The sequence below is a fragment of the Coregonus clupeaformis genome, chromosome 26 (genome assembly GCF_020615455.1).
Source record: "Coregonus clupeaformis isolate EN_2021a chromosome 26, ASM2061545v1, whole genome shotgun sequence".
Taxonomy (NCBI): Eukaryota; Metazoa; Chordata; class Actinopteri; order Salmoniformes; family Salmonidae; genus Coregonus; species Coregonus clupeaformis.
The window spans coordinates 49,479,187-49,493,470 of NC_059217.1; the positions used below are offsets into that span (position 1 = coordinate 49,479,187).

The 14,284-nt window shown below is 43.1% G+C and overlaps 1 protein-coding gene across 1 annotated transcript; it reads left to right on the forward strand.

The window, feature by feature from the left end:
* Window positions 1-336: 336 nt before the first annotated feature.
* Window positions 337-7,094, forward strand: LOC121540875 (riboflavin transporter 2-like). Its single transcript, XM_045207916.1, is given in 5 exon segments — window positions 337-529; window positions 4,415-4,540; window positions 4,542-5,491; window positions 5,813-5,936; window positions 6,392-7,094. Coding segments are annotated over 4 exon segments (1,368 nt in total). The 5' UTR covers window positions 337-529; window positions 4,415-4,459; the 3' UTR covers window positions 6,605-7,094.
* Window positions 7,095-14,284: the final 7,190 nt, after the last annotated feature.

Genomic DNA, 14,284 nt, shown 5'->3' on the forward strand with positions numbered 1-14,284 from the left:
CAATCAGTTCCATTCATTTGACATCATGGAATTTATGCTGAACAAAAGCTACTCTGCAGCCCCCCCTCTGAAGTCAAAAATCACAAGCCGCTGTCCAAAGCCGTATGGTTGGCGAAGCTGCGCTGCACACCCACCCTCCCAACCAGCAGGGAGGGCATAACCATACTACACCCACCCCACTTCCACAGCCACCCAGCTCTTCTCCCCCTCTCCAGCCTCTGTAGCCCAGGACTTTGGCTTCCTGACTGGACCCCTGTGAACCAAAGTGCAGCGAAGCCCTCCCGAGTCACGTGAGAGTCTGGTACAGTAGTTATACACACACAGAATCATCCCACTGTTATTTAACAGACAGACACATCAGCAACCTGCACAAGGTCACTCCAGAGTGTTGTGTATCAGCACGGCAGCCTCACACACACAAACTCCCTCAGAGGACCATCACATCCCACTGTGGGACTCAAACACCGGCAGCCAACATTCATCAACTGCATCCAACTCTGTCTGACTGAGAGGAAGCTTACAGAGTCAGGTAGGTCGCTTGCTGTTAGGTGTTTCTGTCAGGATTGGAAATGTGTCATTTGTTGATGAAGAACTACTATATAATGTTTTGAAAAGAGTTGAGTTGAATACCATCATGTTACATGGCCATCTGAGGTTGAGGACCACTGGTATAGATATATAATGGGGTGGTATTTTTCCTGGTTGCTTATTGAGTTATAAAATCATAGCTTTTATTTTACTGTCTTTTTATAGATTTTATTTGACACAATTACTTTTCAGGTGTGCATAACTTTCATTTATCAAGTTTACGCGGTAATTGGGATGGACTAACAGAAGCATATTTGACTGTATTTGGAAAAGAAATGGCATAACATTTTGGATTGAGAGATGCAACAAGTTAATCAGGTCTCTTCAAAGATAATTTCAATTTTTCTTACTTTACCGTACTGTATGTATTTGGCAGGTGTCCCAAACTAACCCCATCTTACCTAAGATGACATACCTCATAGGATTTAAATGTCAATTCACATTAAGCTGTATACCCCCTTTTCTAGCAATTAGTGGTACAGTACAGTATGTCCAATATGAAGTTTGGTGTTCTTTCGTTTTTCTTCTTCTAGCAAGTAATCTGTGTGAAACTAACTTTACATTTACATTTACATTTTAGTCATTTAACTTGACTGCAATTATTTCCATGTCTTATTTTACAGTCAACAACATACACTTTACCAAGGATTGAACAAGGAAGAAAAAGTTGAACAGTCTTTTTGTCAAAATGATTATTAATGTAAAGTTGAAAAAATGGCTGGAGATTGGTTACAGCTATACAATGCCAAACTAATTGAAATGGGTGACATACAGTATGGATGATGTTATAGCTTTTCCCTGGAATACATGGGGTAGTTGAAAATACAATTGCCATGGCATTGCATGTTAATATAAAATGCAGATTAATGTACTTTCTCATCAGTCTTCATATCACTCTGTCTTTCTCTTTTATAACTGTCTGGCCTACCTTTTATAAGAAGTGAAGGAAAAAACTAAATCAAATGCTTTTACCACCATCTACTGGTCTACTGGCAATGTACCTTATATTCAATAGCGTTTTAGTAGTACAATAGGCGAATTTGAGATTTTTGTTGATTTCTACTGAAGATTTATTGTAAATGGTTAAACAAAATTGACTTAGTTTAATTACTTGTTTCATAAAACAGAGTTTGGCACACTGTGTGATTTTATAAATGTCTGTATATTGCGTAAATGTAAATGTATGTATTTTCAGCCAATTCTTTGCTGTGAAGAAACACATGTTCACTATACAAAAACAAAGTCGTAAGAGATTGAGGAAATACCTGGTGTTTCTGTTAGGGGAAAATAGAAAAACAATTAGGGAATAATCCTTTGTTATTGCATGGTTTAAATTGAATGCTAATAGGGGTAACTTTTTCTCATTAGACTGGTTCATATGCTCCAGCTACATAATGCAGTGTTGGATCACATTTCACAGCCCAACATTAATCTGAATCAGGAGACAATCATTTGACAACAGCAAACTAAAGCAAATGCTAGCTAACTGAATCCCTCTGCGGGAAAGATTTGAGGCATGGTGTACTCCAAACAAAGCGTTGTCGACAACATTCTAGGTAAACGCTGCAATGTCAGCTCAATTGGAAATTACCTTTAAATGTCAAGCGCGCTGTAATCCGGTTTCGGATTGAACCCCAGCCAAAATCGTGTTATGTCAAATTAACTATTAGAAAATATCAACAGCACAATATGATTGTGACAACATGTATAGGCACCATACTAGAGGGTAGGACATAGAGATAAACACATGTATCGATCTCTATAGGGTAGCCACAGTAAAGGACTCTCCAAGGACTCAAGGTTGTTGAAGAGATATGCTGAGAATGTGGTGTGGGACAGGAAGAAGGTTGAGCAAACAAGTCAATCCTGATATCCATGTGTTTAGGGCGTGTTGCATTACAGTAAAGTCATGGACATTACAGATACACAAAGTGGTCAAGGTAGCATATACTGCATTTCCTTTGAGTAGGTTACTCAGGGGCACAGTAGCAACTTGTTTCATCACCCTTTTAGATCAGTGCAAAATGAAACATGTACTGGAAACTAGGAGTAGCGACGTTGGTAGTAGTGTCATGTCTCAGGCTATAGTCTCCTAAAACCAATCTGGAGTAGTCAGAACTGCCCTCTAACGTTCAGTTATAAATACAAAGATTATTATGACTAGTGTGTAGTAGTGTACCTAGGAAGCTGCCTCTTTCGCTCTCCCTCCCTCCTTCTCTCTCTTTCAGTCACGCTACAGCCAACATTTCCTGTTTAGGGGGGCAGAGCCAAGGTCATATTTTCTAGGGGTGGAGGAGAGGGGGAGGGTACACTAGCTGACCCCTCCCCCTGCTGCTACTGCTACTGCAGCCTGAGACTGCTCTAGTGCTCTGAAGCGCTGCAGGGAGGTAGAGCACATGGCTAAATTATTTTCGAAAGCGGCTCCTTTAAATCCGGGGGATTACGGTGTCATAGAGATGAGGATTCTGTGTACTTCCTGCTCTGTCAGTTAAATGGCGACACGGAAGTCTCGTGAGTGTGGGTGTGCGTGTATGTCAGAGTGTGGGTATAAGAGAGATAGAGAGGGCGGAGGGTATACGAACTGAATGCACACGCTTGCCTGCTGATGTAACGCAGCCAGATAATGCTCTGATCACAATGGAGTGAGAAGTTACCCAAAAGAGAAGGAGATACAATAGGCAGTCCCACTCCATCACAAGGTAAGATCATAATCTGTCTGAGTCTAAGGGGAATTAGAAAATAATTTCACAAGCCTCTGTAAATTCATCTGCTCCACACTAAAGCTGAGCCAGTTTGTTAATTAGGCAACATGTGATGGGGAAATAGTCTAACCAGTAGTACTATTGGTTTGACTATTTCCCCATCACTCACATCCCATGTTGCCTAATTAACAAACTGGCTCAGCTACAGCGTGGAGCAGATGGATTTACAGAGGCTTGTGGAATTACTATGTATTCCGTGTAGGATGCATTGAAGCTGAAGAAGAACCGGGAAGAGAGGAACTATGGAGAGTTACTGTGAGCATACAGTAGTTCTGTAAAATATAAGTGTGTGTGTATCAGTATATATGTAAATAAAAACAGTGTTTTTTGCGTTTACGTGTGTGTGTGTGTGTCTGTATCAGAGTACATATTTTGTTTAAACTGGCCCCCCGTGAGGAATCGAACACACAACCCTGGCGTTGCAAACGCCATGCTCTACCAACTGAGCTACACTAGTGAGTGAAGTGACTCATCAACTATTAAGTTACAGACGTTGAATTACAGGTAGCTATGAATCAGCAGAAGTCACTGCAACACCCTTTTACCACATACCATGTTGTACTTCCACAGAAAAGGATGAAGTGTATGTTCAGCCTGTGTGTATGGGGCTGTTCTGAGACTAGTGGGTTTGTGTGTGAAAGGTCAGGTACTCTGTGCCAGACTCAACATTCGGAGGAGGGAAGGCTGCTGAGTCTGAGTCTTATGGTCTCATACTGTATAGCAGACAGGATGGCTTTTGTAACCAATGACAACATGTGTGTGAGAGGGAAATCCCACCAACACTTACGTAGGCTAACCTTGAGGAGAACGTAGGCTAACCTCGAGGAGAACCAAGGGAACTATGGAAATGTGTTCATATAATGTTGTCTTTGTGCTGATGTTACAGAGCTGATAATGGTTCTTTTAGCAGCACATTGATTTAGTTCTGTGTTCTGGTACAAGGAATAGTCTGTTGGTAATTATGCCTTTCAACACACCAACAAATATCAGTACATGATCAGTATTATGGCAATGTACGTTGTTGCATTTTAATAATGGAATTGTGCATTGTTTGTGTGTTTCAGGTCCTTTATGCAAGTTGTTTACTGGCTGTGCCCCTGCCCTTCACCATGACTCTCCTAACCCACGTGCTGGCATGCCTCTTTGGCATGGGCTCCTGGGTGGCAATCAACGGGGTGTGGGTGGAGCTGCCCCGTCATCGTGCCCGAAATCCCTGAGGGTTGGTACCTGCCCTCTTACCTCACTGTGCTCATCCAGATGGCCAACGTGGGGCCCCTTTTCGTCACCCTCATGCACCGCTTCCGCCCGGGCAAGCTGGACGAGCGGCCCGTCATCTACTCCATAGTGGGCCTGGGCGTGGTCGCCACCTTCCTCCTGGCCTTCCTCTGGAAGCACACGGTGCCCCTAGCGGGCGCTACGCATAGTGTACCCCTCCTAGTGCTCTGTTTCCTACTCTCCGTGGTGGACTGCACCTCCTCGGTCACCTTCCTACCCTTCATGATGCGCCTCGGGCCCCAGTACCTCACTACGTACTTTGTAGGGGAGGGCCTTAGTGGCTTGGTGCCTGCCGTAGTGGCTCTGGTGCAGGGGGTGGGGGTGGTTCACTGTCAGAATGCTACAGTGGCCAATGGAACCTTAGGGATTAACTCTACTGTAGGGGCCAGTGGTGAGCTCCATGCTCAATACCAGTCCGCTAACTTCTCGGCCCAGGTCTTCTTCCTCTTCCTCAGTGCCATGATGGTGGTGTGTCTGGCCGCCTTCCTCCTGCTCAACCACCACCCGGCCGTGGCCAGGGAGAGGAAGCGCGAGCACTACTTCAACAGAGGCCTGGCGGAGGAGAAGAGCGACCAAGCCCTGTCCCTGTCTCACAGACCACCAGAGGAGAAGCCCATGATCAGTTCTCCGGATGGCCCCCAGAGAGCCCGGCGGAGCTCCTTCGGGATGGGCTTCTACAGTAGGCTGGAGGTGGCGTTCATCTTTGTGGTTCTGGCCTGGGTCAATGCCCTGACCAATGCAGTGCTACCCTCGGTGCAGTCTTACTCCTGTCTGCCCTATGGGAACCAGGCCTACCATCTGGCCGCCACCATGGCAGCCGTGGCCAACCCTGTGGCCTGCTTCATCGCCATGTTCCTGCCCTTAAGGTAAGCCCAACTCTGGATTAGCATAACTGACTGATTAATAATTTACTGACCACAGACTCTCAGATCTATGCAGTCACCAGTGAAGGCTGTTGAAGGTAGAAATGGGGAGGAGTCATTGTAATGGCGGAAATAGAATGACTGGCAGTCACTGAATCAAGTTGACTTCTATAAGAAAATATATAATAAACAGCTTTTAATAACATTGTACTCTCATCCTAAAACATACAGTACTTCAACAGATCATTTCTATAATCCAAACACCTTGAATTTTCCAACCCACTTCCTCAACTCACCTTGTATCTCATCTTTGTCCTTTTTCAGGTCGTTGGTGCTGATTGGGCTTCTGACAATAGTTGGGACAGGGTTTGGTACTTACATCATGGCCATGGCTGCACTGAGCCCCTGTCCTCTACTAGTCCACAGCGCCTCAGGAACCGCACTCATAGTAAGGCTCTTTCTGTTATTACGTCATGGAATACAGAAAATACATCTGAACACAACATTACTGTCAATTTGATTTCATTGGGCCATTAAAAACGACATGTTTCTGAGTGAAAATGGGAGGTTTGAGGTCAAACAAGGGCGGCAGGTAGCTTAGTGGGTAAGAGCGTTGTGCCAGTAACCGAAAGGTCGCTGGTTCTAATCCCCGAGCCGACTAGGTGAAAAATCTGTCGATGTGCCCTTGAGCAAGGCACTTAACCCTAATTGCTCCTGTAAGTCGCTCTGGATAAGAGCGTCTGCTAAATGACTAAAATAAATAAAATAAATAAACAAAGGCTTCCTAAACAATCAAACTCATGTCAATGCTATTCAGTATGCAGTTGAAATCCTCTAATGTACTGTGAATATTGACACAATGCTAGTATTTTGTTTGTAATGTCTATCTACTCTCTGTTGTAGGTCATAGCCTGGATCTTGTTTGTCCTGACCCTCTCCTATGTGAAGGTGATCATTGGGGTGATCCTTCGGGATGAGGGCCACAGTGCCCTCGTGTGGTGTGGAGCGGTAGTGCAGCTTGGCTCCATGCTGGGTGCACTGTCCATGTTTCCCTTGGTCAGTGTCTATGGACTGTTCAAATCAGGGGACCCTTGTAACACCAAGTGCCCAAAGTAGGGATCAAGATGTGGCTTACTGTTGAAACTTACTGTAGAAAACAAAAATGTTGACACTGGAAATATATCTTTCATCATTTGAGTTTGTCTCTTTAAACTGATTTTGAGGTATCTAGTCTGTTGCCCTATGGTTGATTAGGAACTAAATGGCACCAAACCGCTTGTGTTTGTTTTCCGTTGAATAAAGTTTCAAAACGTTTTACTACAGATGTAGGATCTTAATTTGATCACCCTGTTGCAAGATAGCTTTTTATGCAATGCAGGAACTTTAAAACGTGTAGTGTATTTGAGGTTTAAAAAGGCTTCTGAAGTTTGCAATTTCCAGTTTGACATTTCAGACTTAATTTTCCCTTGCAAAAATGTATCACCCCCTACAAAAATGCCCATTAATTATAATCCACGTAATAATTCACATTTCCTGTTGCTGCAGGATTATTTTCCTGCTGTAGCAAACTGGCTCAAATTAAGACCCGAAATCTATACAGTGTGCGCTAATGAATACGACTCAGTATGCCTATATTGAGGTTAAACACTGTGGGAGGCCAATTTATTGATGTCTCAGACTTTTATTGTTACAAAGACCACAAAGATGATTGTATTTTATTGCTAAGCTTGTTACAATTCTTCTTTAAGAGAAGATTAATGCCTTGTTTTACGTGAAGGTATAGTGTTATAACAGTGATGATCCCGGTGTGAGCAGGCCGCCAGGGTGTGGGTTTCCAGTTGAAAATGTATAATAACTGTAAGTGTCTGGATAAGAGCGTCTGCAAAAGAAATGATTGGGATATGTTACTGGGACAAAACAGTGCCTTCATTTTTGAGTTTCTAGGACTGCAAATCTCAACCAAAAGGTCATTTCTGTTTATTCTTTACCAGTCTATGTTTTATGTATTTTTTTCTAAACCAAAATTTGTGTTACATGTTTGTATACGGCCTTACTGCAGTTTTAATGTAATGCACTGTAATTATGTATGGCTCATGTCAATGAAAATGTCTACATATATTTGTTGTATTTCTGTACTAATTGCTGACCTCATCAACTTTCTGTAGTTTATTTATCACAAGCATGGATATAATGCGTCACTGTAATCCTAATCATACTAAGATCCTTCGCTTCCAGAATTTGACCAGTAGATGTCAGGCTAGGATAATGGTAATACAAACTGAGAGTGAGATGCGACACCTGAACGGAGCAGGGATCCACATCCTTCAGACCTATGGATATCACATATGCTTTCAATCTGCCAGTAAGATCTAATGGCAAAGTATTTAGCTAAGAATACAACTTCTTTCATGTATTTTTCTTACAACTGCTTTTGTGAGCAAGCATGTGTAGTTAATTTTGTTTAGGCATGTTTCTGTTATTTGTTTTAATTTGAGTCATGTAGCTAGACTATCAGTGTAGACTTACAGTATTGTTTAGGATTTTAGAAATGGATTGATATACACAATACATTTACTCACATTCATGTTACCATGAATATAGCCTTTTCATAGTAAGGCCTTATTCTAGATAAATTTATAAATATCACCATTTATATATTTTTAGGAGACCATACTTATTTTCTTTTTTACATTACTAATTTTCTATTTGCCCTTGCATCCTGAAATTGCTTGAAGTACTGTAGGAGTTGTGCATGTCTCTTGGGTAATTGCCCCATGCCACTAGATTCATGTCTCGATCATTTCCCGAATCCCACCCACTCACAGTAACTTAGTGAGAGCGGTTGATGGGTGCAGGTGTGTGCTCCTTTTCTCTACAGGCCCTAAAGACAGAGAGCACTGAGGTACCAAGTCATAGCCTGATTCAGACCCCAGTGGCCCCCATGGGCCCAGTAGACATCTGGGTTCATCATCTCCTGTTGTCTCATACCATACATATGCTCTTATGTCTCTTTGTGGCTTTAACGGTTTAAGCGTACAGGGGCCCATCAATAAACTAAACAGAGGTTAGAGAACTTTAGGTGCTGAGTAATATATGCAGTGATTGATTTTATTTATCCTCTATTTGTCGAGAGCCCTGGCCAATTCAGGATGTTTCTTCTGTGAATGTGCAAACTGTCATTCAGGTGGACTATGTGCAAACTGTCATTCAGGTGGACTGCCTGACCTACATGAAGGTGTGTGCTTTGGTGAAACTGTCATTGGAGTAGCAGTGGCCATCTCTCTTGCTCTCGATCTCTCACTCTCTCTCCTATTGTCCCTCTCTAACAAATTATCTCGCTCAGTCTCTCCCTCTTGACCCAAATCTCCCACTGTCCGTCTCCCTCTCTCTAGGTCTCTTGGCCCCCTTTGATTATGCGTACAGCATACGTTGTGCTCATCATTTCAATTTAAAACATATGAGGGGAAAGCCTGCTCTTTAATGGGCCGACGTGGGATTGGAGAATGCTGAGAATGATTGAATTTTGTGCGAAGGCCAGGAACGATCAGGTCTCGCCTGGCGTTATGCAATCGACCATTCTCCCCTCACAACGCGACGTCTGGTAAAAGTCAGAGAGGGAGGGCTGGAAAGCCCGACGTCTGGACGAGACCAAAAAGAGATTTCTCTAAATGATTCAAGACAATATTAAAGGAATGCTGAGCGATCAGGGGAGCCAATTGAGATCTGATTCACCACTTCAAATGCAGAGACTCTGGAGGCGACTGCTTTTAATATTGCTAAATGAATCTTTTTACACCGTGATGCTTGACATACTATATTTCCTGACGGACGGAAACATATGGTTCCTATAGGAATCCTGCCATGCACTATTATTTATATGATTATGTCATGTCTGTTTTTGTTCTGCTCTTTCCACCTGCTTGGCTGCATTTGAAAGTCTTAGGCGCAAAGGCCGGCTTACTCCCAGGCCTTAAAATTACCACTTTGTCCAAACTCATCAAAAACACTTTTATTGCAACTTCATAGTATCATTTTGGGCCCTTTGGGGAAGGCTAGAGACTTCCCCCATTTAGTCCATTACACAGTTGTGTTGACCTTGGCTACTCTTTTTGTGCAACAATGTACAAAGTAATCAAAAGGTAAAAGCAACACTTAGAGTAGGCACCTAGCAAAAAGATAAGCTTTTATGATAAAACATTGATGTGGGCTATATTCTATAACAGGCAGGTAATCTTTGGAGATAATAAGAAGAGCTTTTACAAAGCACTTACAGTCATGTGTGCAAAATTTTACATATGGGTGTGGGAAACCTGGCGTAAAGCGCATGCTCTACCAATTGAGCTACAGAGGACCGGGATGACAGGAATGCCTTGCTGTTAAGTCCAGTATTGTTTTACAAAGTAGATGGCTACTCCTAATGTCATCCTTCTCCCACCCCTTATCAAGCAATTGTAGCTGACAGACACTCTAACCTACATCAGAAGTGTACTATCAGTGTGTACTATATACTTTTAATGCAATATTTCATAATATTGCAATAAAATAAATTACATTTGTGAGATGAATTAAATGAATGAGTTCGGTACTGTATGAGTGATCGGCTTTACTGCTCTGCTCTGCTATTCATGAACCGTGAGGCCACACACGCACGCACACACACACACACGGTCCCCATCACAGAGAATGCAGGGCTTCTGTTAACATAATAATCCGCTGTTATGAGAACTTATGACTGTTCTCTGTGCTACATGCACACAGTAGAGACGTTCTATGAAACAGAATGTCCGAGCTGCGGTCAGAGAAGGAAATACCTCTGTGTTTACTGGCTCTCTAAAACGTGGCGGCACTTCCTTGTGAGTCCTCTGCGAGTCGTCTGCTGAAGGCCAAGAAGCAGGGCATTCAAAACCGATTTGAGATGGATCACAAAATGTCTCATGTGAGGGGAATTACTGGATCCCAAACGGTATCAGGTGAGGAAAACCCTGTTGGATCACAAAATGGGAGGAAAAGTGAACAGTTATTGATGGCAAAGGTTACTAGTGATGGAAAACACTATTTTCTTGTTACATAATTGTTTTGCTATTTGTGATACGTTTTCATGAAGGTAAGACTAGGGGCTCTATTCAATCCATATCGCGGAAGTTCAGCACTACAGCGTGATTGACATTTAAAGCAATGTTCCGCATTAGCAGTGACTGCATTCACGGTAAACACTGCATATGTCGGCTCAATCGAAAATGACCTTTGCATTTCTATCGCGCAATCTATAATGCTTCAGTGATACAAATTGAATAGAGCCCTAGCCGTTCACTACACATTTTATTTCCACGTCTAAAACACATCTTTAGCTAGCCTGGCTATGTTGATTCTCTATACACTGAATAAGGCTGAGGCCGAAACTTGTCCATGCAGAGCAATTTGTATGAATTGAAGATAATTTTCTGGTGTGCTGTCCATCTCATTTACTGTATTCTGACAGAGACCCAAACTAACACCTCCTGTTGAGAAGTCCTATAGTCTCCTCTCTGTCAGGAAGCCAATCCACCAGGGGTGTGCCAGCAGGTCACCCAGAGGTCACGCCGGGCATCAATTAGAGTGCTTATTTAGTGGATTACTCCTTTAAGGGGAGTGATCGGCCTGCTAAGGCAAAGAATCATTAGCCCTCCTCCCGCCCCCACCCTGCCAACAATCAATACAGAGGGATCATTAAAATGAATAGCTGGACATTCCCCTTTTCTCCGGATCCTCATTGTGAAATCAGTGTCAAGGGAAATGAAGATCGAGCCGGGTAGAAGGCGTCTAAAAGCCTCCAGTGATTGTCATGAAGTCATCTTAAGCCGAGAGCCCATAGCTGAGAGTGAGAGAGAGAGAGAGTACTAAGCACCCACCTGAACTCTGACTAGCCCTGCTTTTAGCCCGTTAAGAGCAGCCCACGTGTCTGCTGCTACTGTAACATCAACACAACTACATAGTGTATACAGAACTGTATGGTAGACAAGCTTCGAGTGCAAATAGTTGGGTCGATGACTGTGCAGTATGTGTGAGTGTTTCAGGGGTTTTCGCATGAATTTAGAGCATTGAAAAAGGAATCAGAAGGGGATATCAGAATTAAATTTATTGGATCGATTGACACACTGAAACTTCTTGCTTTATGATAATATCAACACATTGACTCTTTTGTGAATGATTTTCAATTCAAGTCTCCTCAAGCACAACAGTATGTCCTCGTCAGAATTGTATAAATCCTTGCATGACATTTCACGCATCGAAAAAGAGAGAAATAGTGAATCAAGTTGAATGATTGCAGATGAATAAAAGACATGCACACAGTTTTTCCAGTCCATCTGGCTGTCTTTTTGAGTGTCTCTTAAAGTGTCTTTTAAAAGGTGATTTGTCTGTGTGACCTCAGTGATGTGACCATGTCAGTGGGTCATCTGTTGGGCCTGTCATGTGTCCAGAGGGCCCATGTGGAGAGAAAATGCACCTGTGGAACCCCCCTCCCCCCAGACACACCCACACAGACACAGGCACACACACACACACACACACAGACACACACACACACACACACACACACACACACACACACACACACACACACACACACACACACACACACACACACACACACACACACACACACACACACACACACACACACACACACACACACACACACACATTGAGACCCTAGCAACCCTCAGCCTCTCCTTCCCCACTCCCTGTAAGGGGCAATATAATCTTTAATCCTCTTCATGGGCAGTAGATGCTGATCAGAAACCAGCATTAATATTGCCACTATCCTGCTAGATGTGCATAAATACATACCCTTATGTCTCTAACTGTGATCATGAAAAAAATATCCATGCAGTTTTCCCCTTTACCCAAGATAGAAAAACATCAAAAACATCTATATTGCTTAGAATGACAGAATATCAAAGTCCAACTGTATGCATGGCCAAGCAATCATCTCTTAAAGCATCTCTTAAAGTCGCCCCCATGGTTCTCCCAACATGCCCTTCATAACAGAGGTAAGTTATATCCCGGATTTACGATCTGCAGATGGCTGGACTGGAGGAGAGGAGAAGAGAAGAGAGGGCAAGAGCTGCACCACTGTGCCTAGCTATGCACTCACTTTATAAAAGCAGAAATCAAGGGCTCAGTGGGAATACAATGAGAGAGGAAGCGGAGCCATAAAGAACCTGTAAATCTACCCTCTGAAACTTCTTAGCAGTGCCCCATGCCAGGTGAAGGGTGCAGGAGCACCCCAGGGACCAAAAGGCACGCGTTAGAATCATTGCGATTTTCACTAGGATACTTTTTTCACTTACAAATGAAGCACATAGAATCAAGCGTCATAGGTACACCTGTTAAATCTGTTTATTTATCTCACACTGTCTTAGGCCACTTCATCAATACATTTCCTCTAAATCAACTATATGGGTCCTCTAATAAAATGATACTGGTTTCAATGATTACTCAACTGTGTCAAAGGGTAGCTAGCTCCGTCAGAGGAAGATCTAGGTGGGAGCGGGCGCCAGGAAAAAGAGGCGTGACTGCATCTGTAAATAGACAGGCTATTTTGGGACTGCCATGGGTGTACAGGGGAGCACCGCCCAGGCCTGCCCACCTGACTTTTGTCACTATGACGATGGGCCATTCGGAACTTTGCTGCTAGATGGAAAAAGTCTGGAGGACTGGCAGGTGGTACACAGGAGCGTGGTACAGCTCACATGGTGAGAAGCACTATGCCACTCCCATAACCACCCACTCCACACTTACAATACTGTACTGTAGGCTATACACATCCTTGCAAAGATATACACCTGAAGGAAATGCATGTTTAATCAAGTATAGCAGCTAGTCAGGCTAGTCAGGTCAATCTGAGTTAAGGTAAAGGCTTGAATCTTGGATCAAAGGCTTGAATTGCATAAGAAGAATGATGTCAAACAATGCCTGCTATTTGCAGTTCATTTATGTAAATACCTTGTGGCATCTCCACCAAAAAAATAAAAAATATGTGATCATAGCTGCTTATCTAAAAATTCAAAATGTTTGTCCATATATTTGAATTGTATTTCAACATTTTGTTAATAAATAGGCCATATACAGTGGGGAGAACAAGTATTTGATACACTGCCAATTTTGCAGGTTTTCCTACTTACAAAGCGTGTAGAGGTCTGTCATTTTTATCATAGGTACACTTCAACTGTGAGAGACGGAATCTAAAACAAAAATCCAGAAAATCACATTGTATGATTTTTAAGTAATTCATTTGCATTTTATTGCATGACATAAGTATTTGATACATCAGAAAAGCAGAACTTAATATTTGGTACAGAAACCTTTGTTTGCAATTACAGAGATCATACGTTTCCTGTAGGTCTTGACCAGGTTTGCACACACTGCAGCAGGGATTTTGGCCCACTCCTCCATACACACCTTCTCCAGATCCTTCAGGTTTCGGGGGCTGTCGCTGGGCAATACGGACTTTCAGCTCCCTCCAAAGATTTTCTATTGGGTTCAGGTCTGGAGACTGGCTAGGCCACTCCAGGACCTTGAGATGCTTCTTACGGAGCCACTCCTTAGTTGCCCTGGCTGTGTGTTTTGGGTCGTTGTCATGCTGGAAGACCCAGCCACGACCCATCTTCAATGCTCTTACTGAGGGAAGGAGGTTGTTGGCCAAGATCTCGCGATACATGGCCCCATCCATCCTCCCCTCAATACGTTGCAGTCGTCCTGTCCCCTTTGCAGAAAAGCATCCTCAAAGAATGATGTTTCCACCTCCATGCTTCA